At 41.4% G+C, this 25,888-nt stretch overlaps 1 protein-coding gene across 12 annotated transcripts in view; it reads left to right on the top strand.

Annotated features, from left to right (window-relative positions):
* Arhgap26 (Rho GTPase activating protein 26) overlaps positions 1–25,888 on the top strand; it is a 774,669-nt gene that overhangs the window by 545,984 nt on the left and 202,797 nt on the right. For all 12 annotated transcript variants that reach the window (XM_030250607.1, XM_017317984.1, XM_017317986.1 and 9 more), the window contains one exon: positions 2,440–2,518. In XM_030250607.1, the coding sequence (XP_030106467.1) occupies positions 2,440–2,518 (79 nt within the window). The remainder of the gene's footprint in view (positions 1–2,439; positions 2,519–25,888) is intronic.

Below are 25,888 nucleotides of genomic sequence, written 5' to 3' on the forward strand. Positions count from 1 at the left end.
AGGGTTGTTTTGATTTGCATTTCCCTGATGATTAAGGATGTTGAACATTTTTTCAGGTGCTTCTCTGCCATTCGGTAAATTTAAAGGTGGGTTGGTATTCCCATACCTCCACTAGGGGCCCTGTTTAACTAGTTTCTTCAGGATCCATTTCCCCACTGATGGGCATTTTGGCTAAGGTCACCCAGTTTGAGTCCTGGGCGCCTACCCCATCTGATTTCTGAGGTCCAGCCCAGAAGTTCCATCTCAGTAGGGTGGAGTTGGGTTGGGAATCTACATTTTTTTTTTAAAGATGGTTTGCTTGACTCAAATAGGTGGTGCCAGCAAAGAAAGCACAACAAGCCAATAAGGAAAAGTAGGGTAGCACTGGAGAAGAGGAGCTGGGGCTTGCGGACTTTGCAGCAGGCTCTAGCTTCTTGGGCTTTTGATTTCAAAGCACCTTGTGCTTGGTTTTGAAAGGTGGGAAGGGAACATGAAATCTGCTCTTTCTCCAGGCCACAGGCTCGGTTCTATGGAAGCACAGTTGTGAGCAGTCTGCAGGTATATGGGGACTCTGGCATGTCACAGGGGCTGCTGGGGAGAAATGGTCATTTGAGTCTGAGGAGAGGGGGAGGGCCCTGGCAGATGCTGTGGAAAGAAAGTGAGTCTGTCCTGGACTCACCTTTCTCCTATGGTGCTAATGCCCAGTGTGGCTTCAAGGAATGACCTCCTTCTCAGGAGTCAGTCCTCAACACACCTGCCTACTCTAAATCTTACATTTCCCCCCCTTCTGTCTGCCTCGGTGGAGGAAGACGCGTGCGGACATCTCCTCTCCTCCCCTCTCTCCTTTTTCTCCTTCACCCCATGCTCCTCGCATCCCTGACCCTTGCTTTTGATTGTGATATCTTTGAAAGTGTAGATGGAAGGCACTGAGGGACAGTGGTGAAAAAGACACAGCTGTGTGTTTAAGCATATATGGGACATCTGTCCTACTGACTGAACCATGGAAACAATGGGTGAGCAGAGATGGTAGAGATTGGCAAGATGCTTGCTGTCTTGGTCCTAGGCTTTTAGTATCACACTGAGGGCATGTGGTCACAAAGGCAACTGAACTTTAGTTCTTGATTAGTTGATCTCTTTTTGTCTCCTCCAGGATTTCTCAGACTTTGAAGATGAGGGTTTAAAAGAGTTATTCTTAAACTATATATATTATATATACGTATATATACATGTATGTATATACATACATATTTATGTATATACACATGTATATATATATACATATTATATATATGTATATGTATGTATGTACACACACACACACAAACACACATATATATATAATTTATTGTTTGAGGATTTTGTACATATACAAAATGTTTTTATCCATTCACCCTCGGAACCGTCCCTCTCCTCTGGGCCGGTTCATATCCCCCCACGACTTCTCTCTGACAACTTCATGGACACAGTCTAAGCCCTCTGAGTCTAGTGGTTGACCACTAGAACATGGACAGGCTATCAGGGGCCACATCCCTGTGGGGAGAGGGGACAACTCCCTCTTCCAGCAGCCATCAGCTGCCAATAACTCCTTAGCTAAAGGTGGGATCAACCAGTGCTGGGACTTTTGAGGGTTGCTGTGCTCTTTATCAATTTGATAGACATTAAATTGTTTCATAAGAATGTACATATGTCTGGAGGGGAAATTGTTTGTGGGCAACATGGGACCAACACTGAGTAAAGAAACTACCTCGAGGAGTGTGTGACATCTTCTCACGTCATTTTATTGCCCGGCCTTTTCTGTGAGGAGTGCTATTTGTAAAGGAAGCAGGGTTTGATGCTGTGTGAACTGTCTGGAGAGGTTGTGCTCATTGTGAATAGCAAGTAGATTTCTAGGAGAGCTTGCAAAGGGAGCAGCACTGGGCTTCTGGCCTGTGGGTAGTCATTAAAACAATTTACATACATTTAATCTAATTGTAATTACAAAGCCAACTCACTACATGGATTTGGGGACAAAAGCGGTTTAGAAGGCACTGGATTTGATGCTAAGAAATACAAAGTATTCAATATGGGTATGTCTCTCTTTATGCACAGTCAAGCAATTCACTTTAGAAAATACTGCATTCCCTCCTTATACAAAGCACCCTGTTAAGCAAATGGGTTCCTGTTCATGGAACAATTAAGCTGGAAGGGAACCAGGTAGTTCAGAATTCTTGTCCTTTACCTCTAGCTCTTTAGAGAGAGAGAGGCATATGAAAAGGATGTGAGGAGGTGGTTTTGCTTTCTGAGATAGGAGGGTGGCTAACAGGAGTAGAGGGCTGTGCCTCTCTTCATGTCGTTAGTTTCAGCATTCTCTCCCACTGATAACTGGATATGTCTTAAATATTCTTAAGAAAACATTTAAGAATATTGCCACTGTCTCTGTGTGACACGGTGGTCATGCCTATGTCTCTCCTTTCTCTGTAGGCCAGGGGTTATCACCATGCAGGCGTTGTCGGAAGAGGACCGTAGGCTCTGGATGGAAGCCATGGATGGCCGGGAACCTGTAAGTAACAATTCAGGGAAGTAGAACAATAAAGACCCTGAGTAGTGCTCTGCTTTCCTACTGAGAGGGTTTGCTGTTACTCTAAAGCCTTTCGTCTTTGAAACCAATGTCCCAGAGGCATTTTTAATTCATAGATTGATGTTTGTTCTTACTGCAGTTTCTTCTGTGTAGATGTAGCTCCCGGGTTTTGGCCTTGGCTCCTAAGATAGAAGTTCTGTATGGTACAGCAGACTCAGGCATATTGTTTCTGGGCCTCTTAGAGAGGCAGCACTGGATGGCTGTTGGTCATATGTTGCTTTCATGAAGTATAATGCAAAGCGCAAGGCTCTGGTTGATTTTCATGGGATAGACAGTTATAAAAGTCTACATAGGAGGTAGAGCATCTTTATCACTGTCATCTAGTTAGGTTTCCCACTGCGATGGTGATTCATGCCTCATGGTAAGCAGTGGGACATTATCATGGTAGATGGAAGCAGTTAAGCCTGGCGACGTGATCTCTGTTCCCATTTCAGAGATGCTGGCCTCAGCAGGGTTCTGTGATCTTATGGTTGTTATGCAACATGTGGCATGTAAAAGCCATCTGAGAGCTCTGGGGTAAGTCCCAGAGCAGGGCTTTTTATCTTGATGCTGAGAATCTCAACTACAGTTTTACAGTATTAAAAGGTCACAAAAATCCTGAGTATAGCTAAGTCCCATCCTAGAAGATAGAAAGACTCTACATGGATAAAAGCATGATCCAAAGGGGGAGATGTATGTTTGCAAAGGCAGATCATGGCGTCTGCTGCTTAGAGAACACAATGAATCAAGCCATTGCCTCTTGCAGATGATCTCAGCTCCTTTGTGGCTCTTTCCTAGCCCATGCTGGTGGGATGGTACGGCTGAATAGACGAATGTGCTGTTCTACCCATCTGTATGTTAGACTAATACAGGACACAATCTAGTCGACAAACAAAAAACACAAGCCAGTATGTATATAACCTTTAGTAATATAGATTCACATTCCAGCAACTACTTAAAGTTGGGCCAAATTGGTTAAAGTATAAAGAAATAGCTGTTTAATCTGAATTCCTTTCTTGGGCCAAAAGATAAGATAACCTCAATTTTCCTTATATACATTGTTATCCATAGAAGCAAGCCCAATTGAGAACTGTGTGCGCGCGTGTGTGTGTATGTATGTGTGTGTATGTGTATGTTTTACAGATTTAGCATCTTAAAACCTACTTATTTCCTACTGTTTTAGGAAATATGTGTTGTGATTCATTTTACAGATGAGAAAACAGGTTTATGAATGTTAAATAATTCACTGCAAGCCTTACAGGCTATCTTTATATAGAACATGCCAAGATGCTATCCAGTGAAGAGACACAGTAGCACATGTGGAGCCTTACAGGCTATCTTTATATAGAACATGCCAAGATGCTATCCAGTGAAGAGACACAGTAGCACATGTGGAGAGAAGTGGGTGTGGCTGGCAGAGCTCTTATTTGAGCCCTTACCCAGCATGACTGCTCTGTTCCCTAACCCATGGTGTCCTGGATTCGGTCATTCCCCTGCTCCAGCATGGAAATGGAATTGGAATCATCCTGGGAAAACATTGTGAAGAACTTAGAGGTCACGTGCTACTTCCATTAGTAGACATGACGTGGCCATGTCTGTCCTCAGTTGACCATGAGGAAATCCAGATGCAGGTAGGCAGCCGTTGGCCCTTCCAGTCAGTGCCTAGCACCCTCCAGGGAAGAAGAGGAGAGATGGTGCTGTGAATGGCTGGCAGGGCCGCTCCAGTGACACAGCTGAGGTCTATTTCTAGATGTATTTAGGTTTCATCTCACAGAGATATATTTTCAGACTGTCTCCTCGGGATTCATGCTCAGTGGCTTCTGCATTACTTACTTTTTCTGGCTCTCTTGAATGACTCCCCAAACGCATAGAATAAGGACTCCTGTCATTGCATGATATTATTGGTATGAGTTCAAAAAAAACAAAATGAAACAGAACCATAATAAAACAACAAACACCTCGCTCCTCACTGCCCCCAGCTCAGCTTCCGATACTGCCTTTCCACCGTTTCAGGCTTCCTCTTCCTTCCACTCCTCCCTGCCACGTGATATTTGTTCTGCCCTGTGTATGGTTGGCCTCTTACTAACCACTTCAGTCTTCCCATAGGCTAACACCTGGCCTCTGCAGATGAAAGTACTCTTGAAGAGAAGCAGCTTTTTGCTCTAGAATGTACACATTAATAATAAGTCTAAACAAGAGATAGTTCTGTCTCTAAACAAAACGAAACAGAACCATAATAAACCAACAAAAACCTCTAAACATTCCATAACCTGTTCTCACAGAGGAATGTATACCTCGTGCTGGAAACTACACCTCTGTGTGCTTTTCAGCATCCTAAAGGGACAGATAAATACAGACAAACGAGGGCTATGTAATTGACAGTAACATGAGGTGTAATTTTGTCTCCCACTGCTGAGAGCACAGTAGACAATTAGCAGCTCCATTTTAATCACCTCCTCCCTAATTAGTTAAATATGTCCCCTTGGGAGTTTTGGCTTTGTCTGGTTGGCTTTTCCACAAGCTGATCTTAGAGTAATTCCCGAATATTGAGAGGCTTTCTCATGTCAGGGAGATATAAAGTTGGGCACCTGCTGGCTTAGAATATTACTCAGTATTATGATGTTCTTAGAGGTGGTGCAGGGGAATTTTAGTTTCTTTTCTTTTTGTTCTTTCATTGTTCAGTAATACTTTAGGATGACTGGTGGGGGTGTCTAAATAAACCGCAGTTTAGTTGATTTTGTAGCATGTTAATTATTACATAAACCACAGATTTTGGCCTATAGTCACAGTCTGTCTTAAAGACATGTTGACCATTTTCATGGTATTGGTGGGTATGTGAGAGAGGAAGAAGCTGAAGCTGTATTTTAACATTAAACATTATGGATTTTATCCACATATCAATGAGATCTTTCAACTCAAATGAAGGGGCCCCTGTTCAAACTTGCTTGAGAAAAAACTGATGGTGTAACTGAAAACACCACAGTGTAGTATATTTCGGCCCATTTGAATCAGTTACATAATGTTCAGAGTTGGCTGCTTTTCTGCTAGCTTTATTTTCTGATGTATTCTTTCCACATACAGCAAGAGGGTTCTTAACTATTCTAGGTGGATATCTAGACATATATCATAATCAATCATAATCATACCATCATATTCTTTGTCATCTTTATTTTCTGAGATGTTCTCACTGTGTAGTTCAGGTTTGCTTCCAATTTGCATTTGTGTGTGTGTGTGGTGTGTATGCATGCGTGTGTATGCATGCGCATGTGCGTGCACATGATATTGGAGTTTGAACCCACGGCCTTCAGCATGCTATGTAAGTGTTCTACTACTGGTGTACTGGTATTTCTATTCACTACATCTTATTATTAGGAATTTGTGACAGTAAAATTTGTGAAACTGAACAGACAGTATTTCAGACTCCGTGGGCCAACATAGTGGCTGCTGTAGTTTTTGAAGTTTCCCAAATTTGTTCAAAAGTCGTCAAAGGCAGGATACCAGTGAATGAGTACAGTCGTCTTTCAGTGAGATTTTGCTTACAAAACAAAGAAGTTGCGTCTGGGCTAAGCTTTTTGGTCTATACAAACATTGGTAAGAGATTCTTTGCAAAATAACTTCAAAGGAATTCCATATTTGAGTTTTAGTGAAGTAAGTGCTTTGTCCAGAGGATGTAGTAGATGAAGTGACCAGACTTGACATGCTCACTGAAACCGTTGTCATCATCACTAATGATGAATGTTGACATCCTCTGGAGAAAAATTATTGCAGCATGGCAGAGGAGAGCGGGCATGAGATTGGGAAAAGAAGTGGTTTCTTTACTCTGAGACCCATCTTCTAATAACCCTTCTCTTCAGAGAGCCTACTCTTTGATACTTGATCACACATGCATCACTAGTGTCACACTTAGCATAAAAGACGAGGTGCTGTCCACCAAGACTGGGACGGACATAGGTTCACCTCTCATTCAGCTGAGTCCCAGGAGTCCCAGCTGGTGCATGAGAGCAGGAAAACAGTACAAAGGACTGATATGTTGGAAAGAAAGATGTAAAATTGCCGTATTTTCATATAGCATGATTATCTATTTAGGAAATGTTTGTCAAAAACAAATAAACAAACAAACACCCGCCAATAAGCACTAGGAATTAGATGGTAAGGTCTCCGAGAGGGTGTTAGATTCTTTCCCTATTCCATCATTATAGTTTTATAACCTAGCAATAAATAAATGGTATCCAAACTTACAAACACATTGTATTCACACCCCCCCCCCCAATAGTGCCTAGGCACAGATCTAAGTAAGCACTGGAAAGTGTCATAAAAGCAGAGCCAAAAAAAAAAAAAAATGGAGAGTGTACTGCACCCACAGATCAGGGGAATCGGTTTGTAAAGGAGTCGGCTCTCCAAACAGATCTGTAGGTGTAATGCAATTCCTATCAAGACTGTGGCGAATTCTCTCTAAAATTTATATATAAAGCTGCAGAAAGCAGTGAAGCTAAAGCAATTTAAGAAAAGGGAATGAAGTGAGATGATTTATTCTACTCTATTTTAAGACTTCCTTTATAGTGACAATAATCAAGACATTGTATTGACAGAGGATAGACACCTAGATCAATGGAACAGAATAAAGAACCCAGAAATAGACTTCCACAGACATGCGCAATTGATTTTAGACAGAAGTGCAAAAGCAATTCAATAAAGAAAAAAAGCTTTCTCTCTTTCTTTTTCTTTTTCTTTTCTTTTTTTTTTTTTTGAGTCAACAGAAACCACACAAATGGTACTTTTCAAAGTAATAGATACCATAGGCAAAAACCTGGGACCTCAACTTAAATTTTATATTTTACATATGAATTAATTCAAAGTGAGTCATAGATAAAATATAAAACTATAAGACTAAGGTAAAAATGTTTAGGACTATGTGGATTTTTAAACATGACACTAAAAATGTGGTCCCTAAAATTTAGGAGGAAAAAAAAAAGAAAAAGTCTTTCTTCAGCAAATTTAAAACTTTTGCTTTTGTACACACACGATCCTGTTGAAAAGAAGGAAAGAGAATCTCTAGAATGGATGAAAATATTTGCCAGGAATTTTTCTGTGAAAGGACCTGCTTCTAAAAATCTAAAAAGGACTCTTAAAACAGTTAAACACCCAATTAGGCTATAGACAAAAGTGCTGTGCTTAAAGGCATGTGGGGTCCGTGACATTATCACACACATGGACATATCTGGCCACGCCAGCCACTATTGCAGTTTACTAGGCTCACAGGTGAGTAAGACTACTGATGTCTCTTCCTCCACCCCCGGCAGGCTACACAGCACCTTTCAGTACTGTGTATGGAAATTCAGTACTTAGCACTATGAAAATTAGTCAGCAGGGAGGGAGCTTTCTGGTCAGGAGTAACTTGATTTTTCTATGTCCTGTGGTCAGTGTTCATGGTGTGTTCACAAATACGGTCCTACCACCAAGTGCTAATGGACAACTGGGAGTGGTGGCAGTACTCTGTATTATTTGGCTGTCTCAGGGCATCTCAGACCAGCAACTGTAAGGGAGTTATCACACTCCTGGCACTGAGGCTTTGTGTTTGGCAACCTATAACTTCTAGGATGGGCATAATCTTCTGTGTGTGGGTAAATCCAATTAAATACGCGTGTATTTGTATATCTGTATATATGTATGTATATATACACATATATATGTATATATGTGTGTATATATGTGTATACCCCTCCCACACACATATGTACGTTATAAGACAGTAGATTTATGTATTATTTTTGCATCTTCCTTAGTGTCAGTTATCCCTCTCCCCCATTTTCTCCTTTACTTACCCTCTGGCATCTCCTTCTTCCCTCCTACTCTCCCTCACTCTCCTACCCTCTCACCCTTCTTCCCACCTAAACCTCCTTCTCCATCATATCCCTTTTCCTGGTCATATAACTTGTGCTCTGTTGTATAGGTTTGTTTTTTTTTCTCCACAAAGCTCTTATCAATTACTTTAGTAAACCTTTAGCTGTTTTTGATATTCAAGCTTGTCTTTTTCAGATTTTTTATTATTATAAACAACAATGTAATGACTCCCTTATGGACATTTCACCACTTTTTGGTAGGATACACATCAAGTGGAATTGCTAGGCTGCATTATACATATTTATTTTAATAGGTATCAGCAGCTTATTTCTCATATTATTGCCAAGTTGGTCCCTTACTATAGCATGATTCATACTTTAATGCTATGTAAACATAAAGTGTGATTCATGCTGTATGCAGTAGTGTGATTCCTTTTCCTCTGACCTAGAGATGGCACTCATCAGTTTTCTCAGCTCTGCCTTCAAAGCCCAGGACATGGTCCTAGCTTTTCCACTGGTCTCTCCTTGGCTGACCAAGCTTTTCTATTCATTTTTGCAGCTTTCTCTCATCTCCTAGTATCCCCTCCTGCTGCTCAGGTTTGGAACAGAGAGTTTTTGCAGCCAGATGGGCACATCTTGTACCTGAGCTGTGCTTCTCCTAGCCTTGGCTACGGGATCTGAAATGGGACCTGTGGACCACCTGCTCCCGTGTGCTCTGGCAGCAGTCAACATTCTGCTGGGGTGTCCCAAGGTCTGCCAGAGTCCTTCAAACCTTCCAGGAGAGAGAGAAAGTGGTTCCTCCTTAGGGAGCTTCCATTGCTGTGGGGCCTCATGACTAGAACTCTCAGTCCCTAATAACCCATGACATGTGATCAGTCAGCATTTCTACCTGGAGCTTCATCCAATAGAAGACATGGAAGATGCCATCAGTATTTGCATCTCCTCTGTAGGACAGCTGTTGTTCTGTCCACTGCTGTTTTGTTAACTATATACCCAGTTTGTTTGCTCCATAATTCCTTCCTTCAGGTTTGTGGCTTAGGCTATTGCCCAGACTTTTTAGAGGGGCCAACATGAACGAGGCTGTAACTCCAAGGGTTTCTGTCATCAGTTCTTCATTTGAATTAGGATTTAGGCTCATATAACAATCCCCTGATTTGCTTCCTACATCTGGACTATGGCATGTTGGCAAATCAAGAATTTATTGGAGCTTCTGGCTGTGTATGTATTAAAGTGTTAATTTTTTTTTTAAATCTTAAAATCTTTTGAGACTTAAGTATTACAAAGAATTCCAGAACATTCTTTACCTAGATAGCCTAAATATTAATGTTTTATACAATCTTATAATCATAGTTATATACCAAGGAAATTAATATTAACACAATATTATATATTTCAAAAATCTTTGCTTACTTATTAATTCATGTCTTTACCTTCTAGACTGCTGTTCAGTCTAGGATAACACATTGATTTTAGTTATCATATCACTTCAATGTTATTTGACCATTATTGTGTGACTTTCCTTGGGGACATGTGAATGAACACCTGTTCATGACAGATAGAGCATACACTACTGATCAAAGAAAAAAATTTAACCCAAGTCTATCTTACTGATCCTGTTACTTTATTGGGTTTGCTTACAGAAGTGTGGTTGAGGGCTACCTAGTTTACATTTGGTCACTGTGATAAACGTTTGGTTGCACGTCCAAAAAGCAACTTGGGGAGGAAAGGGTTTGTGTTGGCAACAGCTTGTGTTGAGCAAAGCCAAGGCAGGGACTCAAGGCAGAGACTATGGAGGAGTGCTGTTTACTGGCTTGCTTCCTTTGGCCTGCTAAGATACTCTTCTTAAATGGCCCAGACCCCCGGGAAGGGTGCCACCTACAGTGGGCTGGTCCCTTATATATCAATTGGCAATTAAGAAAACACCATCAGACATGCTCATAGGCCAATCTGATTAAGGCAATTAGTCAATTGCATTTTCCTCTTCCCAATTGACTCTGACAAACACTCTCCAGCACAAAGGTGTTACTTAAGGTCTTGGTAACTCAGTGAGAAGTGCATCACTAAAGCGCATGCTCTCATGGTTCTGCAGCTAGCCTTGCTGAAGAAGTGTTTCCTCTCCCCAGAAAGGGTTTCCTGCTTGCACAGTGACAATGGTGAGGGGCTTTAAAAACTTTCTGAACTTCCTGAGTCTCAGAAATTCCATTAGCTTTCCAAGTCTTATGAGCTCTTCTCTTAGCCCCAACCCCCAGAAGGGTGTGTGTCAGTTCTGAGGAAATAGCAGCGCAGTAATGCTTAGAGCGGCTAGCCGACCAGCCTTTGGAAGGGACATTTCCACTAGCCGATATGCACAGAGTTGAGTATTCAGACTGTATTCCACAGGTAGACCAGTCAGGTTTCTCTGTCTTCCAGAAGTTCCCTGTTGTGTATTCTGTCTCAGGTTCTTAAATCGCCTTACAGTCCATCTTCTTCCCGTATAGTATATTTACCTCTTTTTAAAACACATCTTAATTTTTGTCTAACAATCTTGCATATTTTGGGGCAACAGTGTAACATTTTGAAACATGCATAGCGCTTCCAGATGGTCACATCAGAGTGATTGATGCCCCCGTCGCCGCAGACATTTATCATTATTATCCCTGTGTTAGCAACATCCAGAGTTCTCTCTGCTAGCTCTTTTGAAATATTCAGCTAATGGCTGTGAGATAGAACAACAGAAGCCTTTCCTGCTCTACAGCCGTTCTCCTGGATACAGCCGTTCTTCTGGGTACAGCGGTTCTTCTGGATACAGCGGTTCTCCTGGATATAGCAGTTCTTCTGGATACAGCTGTTCATTTAGAGCATTTGTCTTTTACCCTGTCTGCCCATATCCTATGTTTAGCCTTGTGCAGTTTGCTAAGTTTAGTGTGTGTATTATAGTCATTCTCTTAGACACCCGAATCCATAGATACTAGACATTCTATGTGTAACCCTCAGCTCAATAGTTGTGGTAGCACTGTCTGTCGGCATCCTTGCAGATGCCACAGGAGTAGTTCATGGATAGGGAGTATTTTGGTTGTTTCCCCTCTGTGTGAAAGGCCAGTGATGATAGAGCGACTGTGTTCACTTAAATGAATGATCAGTGTAGATCTTCTGTCTTTTTCTCCTACACTCTGTACACTCAAGTGTGGTCATATGAGCTAGTGAATCTAATTAAAGGTGATACTTAAAGCAGTGTGTTGACAGAAGACTTGGAACCATTCTGAATTTTAGAATGTAAATGGGGTTGTTTGCTTTGGGTCCAGGTGTGGAGCAAGATAAGCATTAGACAAACAAACAAACAAACAGCAAACCAACCAACCAACCAAAACTCTGATTTGGATTGCTGAACCAGCTTCAAGTACAGCCCAGTCAGAAGGCTCCCAGCACAGTTATCACACGCCTTTTAGTTTCATTCCAGAAATCATGCTCCACAACCCTAGAAGAAAACACCAGAACAAGAAACATAGCCCGAACAGAGTCATTTCCTAGGATGATTTTAAAAGCTCTTTCTTAAGCGCTTTAAAAAAAGACCATGTGAAATGTCAACAGTAGATGCTTAAACAAGACCTGAACAATGACAACAGTGGTTGACATGCTACCGTGGATAGAGAATGGCACATGGGGCTCCATCCCTGGATGAAGAGCTTCAAACTATGGAGATAGGGAGAGTTAATTTTCCCCAGAGATGAGCACCCTTCATGGTTGTGTAATACCAAGTGGTCAGCCCTAAAATGTTATACAATTATACATACAAGAAATACAAAATGGACTCAACAGGTTGCATTTACACATTGATTCTCTCTCTCCCTCTTCCCTCTCTCTCTCACACACATATCTACACACAGTATACTTGCAAATATATGTGACGATATTTAACAAAAGGCTGTGGAAGGGCGACAGGATTGAGAGGGGCAATTGTGTAATTACATTTTAATAAAAATAAAACTATTAAAGTATTTTTAAAGAGATAAAAGGGAGTTCATCTTTGTGCTTATCCAGAAAACAGTGCTGATAACGGTGCTTCAGTGTTCACAGCTAACAGAGGGGCAGGACTTGAGCCCTCAGCTCTCAGCCAACCACCGTAGCTCCCACGCACTGTGTGGTCTTGATCCGTTGCCCAGGAACTCGAGCTTCCCCCACTCATTACCTCTTTATTTTTAAAAGCAAAGTAGGACAAGGAAGGGAGTGGACCAGAAACTGAGTAGAAACCCCTCTGGGCAGAACACACCCTTTCACAGCTATTACTAATTAGTGATTTTATTAGAATTTTATTTTCTTCATTGTCTTAGGGTTTTACTGCTGTGAACAGACACCAGACCAAGGCTGCTCTTATAAGGCTAACATTTAATTGGGGCTGGCTTACACATTCAGAGGTTCAGTCCGTTATCATCAAGGCAACATCCAGGCAGGCATGATGTGGGAGGAGCTGAGAGTTCTGCATCTTCATCTGAGGGCTGCTAGCAGAACACTGACTTCTAGGTAGCTAGGATGAGGGTCTTAAAGCCCACACCCAGTGACATACCTACTCCAACAGGGCCACACCTTCTAATAGTGCCAATCCCTGGGCAGAGCATATACAAACACCACAGCCATAAATCTTACAAGCTCAGTTAGAATGTAGAAATACACATTGTTTGGGAGAATCAATACCATTTTCTTGGGGGAGGTAGTATGGTAGTAGTGCCTAGCATTTGAAATATATATTTGAGACAGAGCCTCAGTATGTATAGCACAGGCTGGCCTCAAATTCATTTACTACATCAAGTTTCTGGGAATCCTCCTGTTCTACCTCCTGAGTGTCTGGGTTATAAGCGTGGGCAGGCCCCTGGCGTAGGAGACATTTTTAGCTTTGTTTCTTGGAAATTCTTTGATGAGATAAAGACTGTCTTTCTCCTGTAGGTGCTGGTCAGGCTAGACATTAAGGGGAATTAAGAGACTTTTTCTCTACTTAGTTTTTCTCTCTTCTTGTTGATATCCTGGGAGGATGTCAAGTTGCTGAGGGCAGGGACTGGTCTTGTCCTGTGTGTCTTATGAATTCCATGTTTGTGGGGCTTAGCAGCCAGAGCACTGTGAGGTGTCCACAGTTCTCTCTGTACCCTGAATGAACTTGGGGCACAAAGTGAGAAGGCTTCTGCTAGTCAGTCCCAGGTAAAGTTCTTCCATTGCCTGTCTTGGGTTCTGGCCACTATTGGACTGTTCTAAATACAAACCCTCCAAGGCAAGGGTTCTTTTTTTTTTTACCAGCTTGCTCTTCACCAGATCTCCACACTGCTCAGGACTTCTGCCTCGTTTCTCAGGATTGGTGGTATATGATAGCCCAGTGTGCTGCCCCAGGGAAGTCTCAGGTCAGAAGGTGTATGAAGACTAAGTAAGGGTCAGGAATTGGTTAAAATCTTCCCACTGGTAAACATGAAATCAAGAAGTATTCTCGTTTGCTTTCTATGGCTGTGATAAATAGCCACGACCAAATGGAGCTTCGAGAAGAAAGGCTTTATCTCACCTTACAGCTTACAGTCTGTCACGAAGAGAAGCTGGCGCAGGTACTAAAGCAGGTTAGCCTGGAAGCCGGAGCTCAAGCAGAGGCCATGGAAGAGTGCTGCTTACTGGCTTTCAGGCTCATGTTCAGCTGCCTTTCTTACACCTCCCAGGACCACCTGCCTAGAGTGGCACCATCTACAGTAAGCTGGGCCCTTCCATATCTAGCCTTCATCAAGAAAGTGCACCACAGGCAAGTCTAAAGGAGACATTCTCTCAATTAAGGTTTCTTTTTCTCAAATGACTTGAGTTTAGGTTTATTGAATACTAACCAATACAGGAGATGTGTGCACAATCATATGAATATTCACACACACACACACACACACACACACACACACACACACACTCACGAGGCATGGCCTCCACGTGTGCTATCCCCAGATTAAATCTTGATTGGGTGATTTACCTAATTTTTCTGTGCCTCAGGTTACTCAAGTATAAAATGGTAGGGAGTGATAGTTCTGGTGAGATTTAAAGCACTTACACATTGCTTTACCTAATTTGAGTAATGTTAATTTCTCAATTGACAGTAAGTCCTATTGTCTCTAGGTTTTACACATCTTGCATACAGACTGATTGTTGTTTAGAGAGTAACGATGGCTGCAGAGTCTGCTGTCTGCTTTTGGACTGGTGTTAGTCGAACTATGATTTATTAAAGACATAAAATGGTATGTCTCTGTTTCTTTGAAACTTCGAAGTGGGGCACACGAAGCAAGAAGGTAATAATAATGGTGCCCATACGTAAAAGTCTCAGGATATTTCTTAGGGACATATGATTCTGAAACTGTGAGGCTCCTGGATAACTTTATTTTCACATGAGAACAGTAAGCAGAGAAACATTCCATCAGGATTTATTTAATTTCCAGAGAGAGGTGCTTTGGTGTAATGCTTGTCGTTCTTTGTTCAGGAAGGCAAGGAGTGAGCATAGTTCTCGGAGAATGCCCAAGTCCTAGTCCTTACTAGTTCCAGTAGTAACCTGTGACCTCAAAGCTGTCTCACCTATTGCTTCCTAAACCTAATCACGAAGACGATTGCGTTTCTGCTGTTCTGCTTTTATGTCAATATTTCTCAATGTGGACCAGTTTTTGTAGGTCAAGATCAACTGTGTAGCTTGAGCAGGGCAGTGGTGGCCGCATGCCTTTAATCCCAGCACTCGGGAGGCAGAGGCAGGCAGATTTCTGAGTTGAGGCCAGCCTGGTCTACAGAGTAAGTTCCAGGACAGCCAGGGATACACAGAGAAATCCTGTCTCGAAAACCAACCAACCAACCAACCAACCAACCAAACAAACAAACAAACAAACAAACAAACAAAGATCAACTGTAGCAACAATGCGAGCTATGTTGGGGTAGATTTATCAATTGCAAATCTTACTTGGGTTCAAGACTACTGATTATAGTGTCTTAAATTCAGCTACTATGTTGCTGGGCTGGCCTATTATCATCAGACTCAAAATAGAATTGGCAAAAGCAGAGGAAGTGGATATGGACAACAAGTTCAGAGGTGAAGGGAAAGGAAGTTAGCTGGACCAGAAGTGAATCTTATGGATTTGGAGAAACATGGCACCTCACTTTGGTATTTATGGATAGACAGGGTAGGGTTAATAAATATTATTAAAATAAATATTTGGAGTAATATAAATATTTACTGTTCTTAAAATCAGTAAAGTAATAGCATATTTTTCCTTCTGGGACATTTGTGAATTTGAGGAGACTTTGGAAGTTTTAGATGCGTATATTTGTCTACTGTCTGCTTCCTGTTTGAGCTTGCCCAGTGTCTTACTTTGTTATTTAGTGTTTTAGTTAGAGTTTATATTATATAGAGACACCATGACTATGACAACTCTTAAGAAAAAAAAATTTAACTGGGGCTGGTTTACAGTTCAAAGGTTTCGATCATTAGCATCAGGGTAGGAAGCATGGCAGCATGCAAGCAGACATGGTGCTGGAGAAGGAGCTGAGAGTTTTATATCTGGATGTACAGGCAGTAGCAGCAGGAGACAATAGGCCACTAAGCTTGGCTTGAGCTTCTGTGACTTCAAAGCTGTCTCCACCCCCAGTGCACTTCTTCCAACAAAAGCATACCTACTCCAACAAGTGCCACTCCCTGTGGGCCTTTGGGGACCATTTTTATTCAAGCCACCACACCCAGGAATACAATAGATTTCCATCTCAGATGAGTTAAAGAGTGGAGAGACTTGTTGGAGAACTGAGGTAGAGGCCGAAGGAGTACAGGCGAATTGTGGTGGTGATGTCATTCTGACTTTCAGCATCACCCCTGTTGATCTTCTCCATTTCAGGTGGGATGTACCAGTGCTAGTTACACACTTCAGACCTAGGTCTCTGTTAGCATCTGGTCTGAACTGTCACCTTGAGAGCTCCAAGCAACATGTTCCTGTGTTCTGTATAGATATGAGCTAGGGAAGTGTGCTGTGAACCTGAGGGTCTTTTGGCAAAGGCTTTGGAAATAGTCCATGTTCTATCCCTGAAGGCCACCTCTGAGAGTACTGACATGACTGTGGGCTGCTGCTAAAGTCTGTGGACAGCCATCACAGCGCTCAGCTCACTCCTTCTGAGAAGAAGAGGAAAGGTCCCATGGGAGTTGTTTCCATGACTTTATTAGACCATTTACCCATGAAGAGCCCACCTGAGGCCGTACTTGTGTGCTTGGCTCCTGTGGTTGGAGTTTTTAGTTGAGCCTGCCTGTGTTCCTGGCAGTGTCCCTTTGCCGTTGGAAATTTCCAAGGCTACTTCTTCTCTTTGTATAAGTATAGATACTAACAAGTTGACAGCTCACTGTCTCGTGTCAACACCAACCCTTCTGGAGTCCTCATTTTCTCTCCTGTTCAGTTTCTTTGTCAGTCGCAGCTTTCCAAATTTCACCCAGAATTGCACCACACTCCTGCTTTGGGAACATGCTAGTTCCCTGTCTAGAGCCATAACCTTTCCCATGGTATGTATCTGGCTTACTCACATTTGGTAAATGTTGGCTAGTGTCCAGTGGAGATGTGACGTCTTCTTAAATGTATTTCAGGTGTTTTGATGGCTAACTAACTAGACGTAGTCCTGTGTTCTCACAAAGACACTGATCTATCTCTCTCTATCTCTCTCTCTCTCTCTCTCTCTCTCTCTCTCTCTCTCTCTCTCTCTCTGTGGCAGTTGTTCAGAAAATTACAGTATACCTTGTAAATGAGACATTTGATACAGGACCAATTCTTGCATTGTTTAAATGGCCTCAATTTAAAGGCACATCATCAATTTAATAGTCATTTTCAGAATGGAAGAAGGTAAAATTTTATTAAATATGGGCAAAGATTACAAGATGTACCCCAATTTTTCAGGGGGGAAAACCCAATGTTTTAGAATCCTGGAAAACAGGGTCCCTGTGAGTTCTCAGTGATGTGACAGATTAGTCTGTAGGGAAATTACATGCACAGAAAGTTCTTTGGTAGAAATATCATCAGACTCCTTTAAAAGCCAAAGAACTAGGGAAAAAAATGAATGTATCTACCAAATGAACTTTAGTTTAGCATTGGTAGGAACTTAAGGATTCATGAAACCTCCCTAGCCTGCAAATCTCTGGCAACAAGCATCATTGAATTGCATGTCCTTGTTTGACCCTGTCAGGGAGCCTCTCCAAATGACTGAGAGTGCAGTTTTGTAATATTATATATCAAGGGCCTTGTTTAGATTATTTTCAACAAGACATTCTTTAGGTCTTTAGTAGGGAAAATGGGAAGAGACAATGACAAATCATAGATGTTAGTCCCCTTGTTACCTATTCCCAGAAAGGACACATTTCGTGTTGTCGCCTGCAGCATTAAACACCACCAGAGAATCTTCGCTACGCTCATTGCCTGCTTGCCTTTGCTCCCTTGGAATGCCTGAGTTCTGGCTACAGCGAGGAGTGGAGTCCAGCCAGCTTGATTTCTTTTTTAGAACAGTCTCTGGAAGTTGCTTTCACTTAGGATTTTTGAAGTCAACAGAAGTTTAGTTGAGAAGGCTTAAGCCCACATTGTGTAATGATGTCACACTTGGCGGTCAGCACAGATATGGGGAAGGGGCCTTCATTAATCTTTGCTGCCATTAAGTGAACTCCTGAATTTTTGCACTCACATTCTGCTGAACTGCAGTCTGGTTAACATAATCCCAACTCCAGCCGTAGTCCCCTCGGTCAATACTTTGTCCTGCTATCCTGGGGTTAGCTCCTTTTGTGCTCATCTGTCTTTAAGTGGCAAGCCGAGGCTCCAGGGCAGGGCAAGGAGCAGCACAAGTAATCTTGCAGATGACGCGGGATGTGAGGATCAGTGGTATTAGAGTGGCGTTAGGGATGCTGATGCTGGTCTCAGAGTACAGCGAGTATCCCATAGTTGCCAGGAGAGACTAAGGCCCAGAACTCAGAAGCAGGGGAAGGGGTATGATGTGGATAGCTGGCTTTGGGAGGACTCTGGGAATGCAGAACTGGCTCTCTGCTAGTTTCCCAAAAGTTACCATCATAGCCCCGTCCTCCCACCAAATAATAGTCTGAAAATTAAATCTAAAGATTATCTTTATAGCATTACTGTTACATTCTGCAGTGAAGTTTGTTGAAATAACAAATTTTACATAGACTTATTTTGATTTTTCATTTTTTATTAAACTAATAAAATTTATTTTAAAATATATCACTCAATATTGAAATTTTTAAGTCATCAAAAATAATTTATAATAGTTAATTGCTTCTTAAATATACATGATACCTTCTAAAGCTAAAAGTAATATGCACTCAACCAGTTTTTAAAATCTCTTTGGAACATTAAACACTATAGAAGTAGAAAAAAAATCTGTTATGAAGTCATCTATGAAGGAAATTGTGACAAGTTCCTGACTAGACAGAAACTGTCCGATATCCAAGGGAGAATATGCAGTGTAACTGTGATACCATAGAATGGATTGGGGAGTGTTCCTTCTGTTCCTATTTTGTGGAATAGTTTGAAAAGTATTAGTATTAGGTTTTCTTTGATGGTCTGATAGAATTCTGCATTAAACACATCTGGTCCTGGGCTTTTTTTTTTTTTTTGGTTGGGAGACTTTTAATGACTTCTATTTCTTTAGGGACTGTTTAGATGGTTTATTTCTTTAGGGACTGTTTGGATGGTTTATCTAATGGTATTTGGTATCTTTCTAGAAAATTGTCTATTTTATCCAGATTTTCCAGTTGTGTTGAGTATAGGCTTTTGTAGTAGGATCTGATGGTATTTTGAATTTCCTCAGTTTCTGTTGTTATATCTCCCTTTTCATTTCTGATTTTGTAAATTTGGATACTGTCTCTCTGCCCTCTGGTTAGTCTGGCTAAGGATTTATCTATCTTGTTGATTGTCTCAAAGAACCAGCTCCTGGTTTGGTTGATTCTTTGTATAGTTCTTTTTGTTTCTACTTGGTTGATTTCAGCCTTGAGTTTAATTATTTCCTGCCATCTACTCCTCTTGGGATTTGTGACCTTATATGGTCATTTTATGTTCAATTTTAGAGAAGGTGCCATGAGGTACTGAGAAGAAAATATATTCTTTTGTTTTAGGATGAAATGTTCTATATATATCTGTTAAATCCATTTGGTTCATAACTTCTGTTAGTTTCACTTTGTTTAGTTTGTGTTTCCATGATCTGTCCATTGATGAGAGTGGGGTTTTGAAGTCTCCCACTATTGTTGTATGTGAGGTGCAATGCGTGCTTTGAGCTTTAGTAAAGTTTCTTTTATGAATGTGGGAGCCTTGTATTTAGAGCATGTTCAGAATTGAGAGTTGTTCTTGGTAGATCTTTCCTTTGATGAGTATGAAGTGTCCTTCATTATCCTTTTTGATAACTTTTGGAAGTTGATTTTATTCGATATTAGAATGGCTACCCCAGCTTCTTTCATGGGACCATTTGCTTGGAAAATTGTTTTCTAGCTCTTTACTCTGAGGTAATGTTTGTGCATTTCCTGTATGCAGCAAAATGCTGGGTCCTGTTTAAGTATCCAGTCCATTATTCTATGTCTTTTTATTGGGAAATTGAATTCATTGATATTAAGAGATATTAAGGAATTGTGATTATTGCTTCCTTTTTTTTTTCCTGAGGCAAGGTTTCTCTGTATATTCCAGGCTGTCCTGGAACTCACTTTGTAGACCAGGCTGGCCTTGAACTCAGAAATCTGCCTGCCTCTGCCTCCCAAGTGCTGGGATTAAAGGCGTGCGCCACCATGCCCGGCACTTCTTGTTACTTTTGATGTTATTTTTATGTTTGTGTGGCTCTCTTCTTTTAGGTTTGTTGAAAGAAGATTACTTTCTTGCTTTTTCTAGGGTATATTTTCCCTCCTGTGTTGGAGTTTGCCATCTATTATCCTTTGTAGGGCTGTATTTGTGGAGAGATATTGTGTAAATTTGTTTTTGTCATGGGATATCTTGGTTTCTCCATCTATGGTAATTGAGAGTTTTATTGGGTATAGTAACTTGGGCTGGCATTTATGTTCTCTTAGGGACTGTATAACATCTACCCAGGATCTTCTAGTTTTCATAGTCTCTGGTGAGAAGTCTGGTGTAATTCTGATAGGCCTGCATTTATATGTTACTTGACCATTTTCCCTTACTGCTTTTAATATTCTTTCTTTCTTTTGTGCATTTGGAGTTTTGACTATTCCGTGACAGAAGGAATTTCTTTTCTGGTTCAATCTATTTGGAGTTCAGTGGGCTTCTTGTATGTTTATAGGTATCTCTTTCTTTAGGTTAGAGAAGTTTTCTTCTATAATTTTGTTGACGATATTTATTGGCCCTTTAAGTTGGGAATCTTTGCTCTCTTTTATACCTATGATCTTTAGGTTTGGTCTTCTCACTGTGTCCTGGATTTCCTGGATGTTTTGGGTTAGGAGCTTTTTGCATTTTGCATTTTCTTTGACTGTTATGTTAATGTTTTCTATGGTATCTTTTGCACCTGAGATTCTATCTTCTATCTCTTGTATTCTGTTGGTAATGCTTGCATCTATGACTCCTGATCTCTTTTCTATATTTTCTATCTCCAGGGTTGTCTCCATTTGTGATTTCTTTATTGTTCCTATTTCATTTTTTAATCCTGGATGGTTTTGTTCAATTCCTTCACCTGTTTGGTTGTGTTTTCCTGTAATTCTTTAAGTGATTTTTGTGTTTCCTCTTTAAGGGCTTTTAGTTGTTTTCCTGTGTTCTCCTGTATGTATTTAAGGGAGTTATTTATGTCCTTTAAAAAGTCCTCTATCATCATCATAAGATGTGATTTTTTAAATCAGAGACTTGCATTTCTGGTGTGGTGGGGTATCCAGGACTTGCTGTGTTGGGAGATGATGATGCCTTGGTTTCTGTTGCTTATTGTCTTGCCTCTCACCAGCTGGTTATCTCTGGTGTTAACTGGTCTTTCTGTCTCTAACTGTGGCTTGTCTCTCCTGCAAGCCCATGCATCAGTATTTCTGGGAGACCAGTTCTTTCCAGGATTTGGGTATGGAGAGCTGTGACATAGGTGCAGATGGAAACCAGAAGGATCCTGTTTTCAACTGTTCTTTGCTCCTGTGTCCTGATGGTTCTGGGCTTGTCCCTCTTGGGACAAGAATTTGAGCAGAAGTGGTGGTCTTACCTGTGCTCACGGGTGTGTCCACACTCCTGGGAAGCCAGCTCTCTCCCAGTGGTATTTTGGTATGGAGCGCTGTGGCACAGGATCAGCTCTGGGCACAGACAGAAGCCGGAAGGCTTGATTTTTCATTTTTCATTACTTCTTTTTATCCCGTTCAGTGCTTCAGCCTTTTTCCAAGACTAGTATCTAACCACAAAATGGTGACTGTTACAGTAAGGGATTCAATTAGGTGGCTGTGTGTTAGCACTCCAGAGGTAGCGGCAGGAGGATGTGGAGTTTGACCTTTGCCTGAGCTGTGTATGGAGAAGGCACATAAGGCAGGTAGTTTAATATAGATTTCTAGATCTCCTCCCTGTGAAGTCTCTCTTGAGTTTTAATCTCTATCTATGTGCACCACTCTTGTTTCCTGCTGCCCCCTCTCACGTCGTTCTATGCACCGCTTTTTATTGTCTTGCTCAGCACTCTGTGCTGTGACTCAGAGTTCAAACTAAGTACAGAGAGTTGAACAGTTGAACAGACTTGTGCATGTCAAAACACCGCAAGCCATTTGCTCCCAATTCCTTTTCCTTTCTCTTCTTTCTTTTCTCCCTACCCCCTCTTTCTCTGCCCATGCCATTCTCTTCCATGGCTCCCTCTCCTCTCTCTCACCTCCTCCTGCATGCCAGCCCCCTCCAAGATCACTCTGTCATTTATACAAGCTTGAGTTTTCCACCCACAGAGGTACTGGGTAGCCAGAGCCTTTGGAATATACTGCCAGCCCCTTTTCTAGAGGGGCCTTGAATCCAATCAGGTTTCAGTTAGGAATGATGGGAAACCTGAGTGAAGCTCATATACATTTGAAATATCAAGGGAAATTGTATAAGGCTCTTTTCTTCTGTTTATTTTAAACTGTAAATCAGTAGTGAAAGATTCAAAGAATAGGTATGCAATTTTCAAAAGACTTCAAATATGTGTAGTTAAAGAACTCTTTAGGGCTGAAGGTGTTTTGAGACATATCTCCTCGGTCCATGATTTGGCCTTCAGGTTATGTCTTAAATAAATTTTAAGATCATGTTAACTTAGCTTTTGTGTAGTCATAAATTCCTTTTCCCCCCTGGGTTTTTTGAGACAGGGTTTCTCTGTGTAGTGCTGACTGTTCTGGAACTTGCTCTGTAGACCAGGCTGGATGTGAGCTGACAGAGGTCCTCCTGCCTCTGCCTCCCAAGTGCTGGTTTTAAAGGTGTGCACTCTTATGCCTGACTACGCTGTGATAAATTCTAAAAGGCCTAAATGGTTAACTACAAGATTGAAAGTCTCTGGGACGTGGTTATAACTAGAATTAAAAATAAATGCACCAACCACATACTGAATATATTTAAAATAAGTAAGATCAGCAATTTATTTTTTTCAGAAGCTACCCTTAAATATCATGGCCTTGAGGCACAGGTGTGCTCATGTGCAGGGCAGAGCGAGTGTCATTGGAAAATGATACATAGAGAAAAGACTATGCATGCCTGCTTTTAGTTTCCTTTTTGAGTATATAGAACTGCTTAAATCCACATATAGGAAGGGCTAGAAGAAGGTTTGGCAACCATGAACATTTCTCTGATTCATAGGAATAAGGTCACAGGAGGAAAACGAATTCCCTAAGGCACACAGGTAGCTGGTGGTGACACAGCCAAGACCAGAACCTTTACTCCCAATGTCATGCTTTGTTTCTCTCTTGAAGGCATGGTATTGTGTGGACATGGACGCAATGATGCAGTAAATGCTCATCTGTGTGTTTGCTGACACCTGGCAGCCTTACTAGATGCCTGTCTCAGCTTGCACATGAGTTTTCTACCTGGGCAACCAACTGTCACCCTAACAGGTAGCTTTTCACCCTGTAACCCAGTGTCTTAGGTTTCGGTCTCTGTGATAAAAACCATGACAGGATGTAGTTTTTTGGGGGTGGGGTGGGGGGAGATTGTTTGACTCATGCTTTCTGATCACAGTCCATCATTGAGGGAAGACAAACTAAGAACTCGTGCAGGACAGAGACCTGAAGGAGGAGCTGAAGGAGGATCACTTCCTAGCTTGCTCTTCCTAGCTTCCTCAGCCTACTTTCTTACATCTCCCAGGACCTCAAGAGTGTCACTAGTGACAGCGGTCTGGGACCTTATACTTCGTCACCAGTCAAGAAAAGGCCCCAAGGTCTCACCTACAGACAATCTGATGGAGCCATCTTCTCAATTGAGATTGCTCTTCCCAGATATGTCTAGGTTTGTGTCAAGTTGACAAAACCCAACCAGTAGACCTTGAACTTGCCATCTTCTTTGCTTGTACCTCCCAAGTGCTATAATTACAGACATAATACCAGTTTAAAACAACCCCTGTTTACTGACTCTTGGTCTGTAGGGCTGGTCTTCTTTTGGTTTCTAATGACTTCATGAGGGAAATTGCTTTTGTACAGTAACATCTGTTATAGAATGCTTACACTTGATTGTAGAAAGGCAAAGTCCTGAAGTTTGGCAGCCAGGACCACAGGATGTAATAAGAGAGGAATTGTTGATAGAAGGATGAAAAGAAACAGATGGTTTTTTTTAGACGAAGAGCTACAATTAACAGTTACTGAGAGAGTAAGAATCAGCCCCCTGATTGGTTATCCAATACCAAGGTGTCAGACCTAAAAACAAATACCTACAGGTAACACTGAACCAAGTTGTGTTTATATGTAAGTGTAACAACAGTGGTTAAAGAAATGGAGGCCTTGAATTTGGGAGAGAAGAAGGGTCAGGGGAGTGACATGGGAGGGGCATGAGGGAGGGGATAAATGGTGTAATTATATTTTAATTAGATAAACATTCTATGTACTCAGTTTCAGAAGAGGGAGTCTGTGATATGTGATAGTCCAGTGTTGTCTCATCACATAAATAGAATGGCTAGAAAGGGCAGCCTTATCACCCTCTTCTCTTCCCCAGCATGCCAGGCACTTTCCACTTAGCATTTACCAGTCAGTCTGAGATGCTGCTGTTTCTTAAGTTTTAGTCCCCACACTGTTCAGTTTTTCACGCATCTCAGCCTAAACATCCGATTCTCAGCCTTCTCCCGGTTGTACATATTATCCCCACCTAACTTCTGATGGATACTTCCAGATCGGCTTCTGGTCTTCTCTACAGTTGACCTTGTTTGTTTTCCTCCTCTATGTTGTCTCTGTTTGAACAAAACTATCTGTAGACTCACCTCTGAGTTACAGTATCTAGGAAGAGCAGGGCAGGGCACATGTAGACTCTTGGATGTTTAAAAAGAGGTCCAGATAAGTTGAATGTTCTGTTGTCATAAAGGGCAACCATATCATCACAGGAAGTCCTACTAAGTTTTAGTAAACTGTAGCCTACCTACCCTTTGAGCGATTGGTTCTCCTAATTGCCAGCTCAGCAGTCCGGTTAAGAGTGGCTTGATGACCAGCTCAAGGTCACATGGTTAATCTCATTAAGAAATAAGATTAGCTCCCTCAGTGCTGGATAATTTTAGCCATTGTCTCATAAGGACTTGGTCTCTGTTGTACTCAACTTTTAGTGTTCTCTGCTTTTAAAAAGAAAATTAAATAAACAATATTCTTCCAATTTTAACTATTTCCAGTCTAGTCTTTATACTTCATATTTCTTTACATGTAGATTCTATTGCAATATTTTAATTTTTCAGTGTCAAAATTGATGGCAGACTCATCTCCTGCTATAAATTGTATATTGCTTGAATTCCAAAGAGTGGTCTGAACTCTGGTGTTTGTTTTTGTTCAGATATAAATGGGATGGGAAGACAGCTCACTGGGTAAAGTGGTGGCCATTGCAAACATGAGATCTGAATTTGAGACCCCAGCAACCAACTAAAATCTGGACATGGTAGCATGCATCTTTAACCTAGCCTACTATCTTCCAAAATCGTGAGCATCAGGTGTAGTGAGAGACCCTTCTAAAAAAATGGTGGAGAGTGATGGGGGAAGACACCCTGTGTCAATTTTTGCCCTTATGCACACGTGTGGGCACATGTCACATGCATACAGTGTATGCTTACAAAAAAGACCATTGACTTTGAAGGTCCTGACATGGGTAATATCAAGATTGAATTACGAGAAGCTCCAAAGGTTCCAGCCAAGCTTCAGACTTGAGTAAAGTGAAGGAAGGCAAGGCTTAGGAAATGATCCCAGAAGGCCACTTGCTCTGGGCTTGTCTGCTATAGATGGAAACAGATGCCTCATTCTTTACTGAAGTTCAAGGGAGGCTTGCTTCATTGGGCAAGATGCATGTGAATCTTACTGTGACCAATTGCAAGAAGCCCTGCATATTATTGT

Source organism: Mus musculus, chromosome 18, assembly GCF_000001635.26.
Source record: "Mus musculus strain C57BL/6J chromosome 18, GRCm38.p6 C57BL/6J".
NCBI classification, from domain to species: domain Eukaryota; kingdom Metazoa; phylum Chordata; class Mammalia; order Rodentia; family Muridae; genus Mus; species Mus musculus.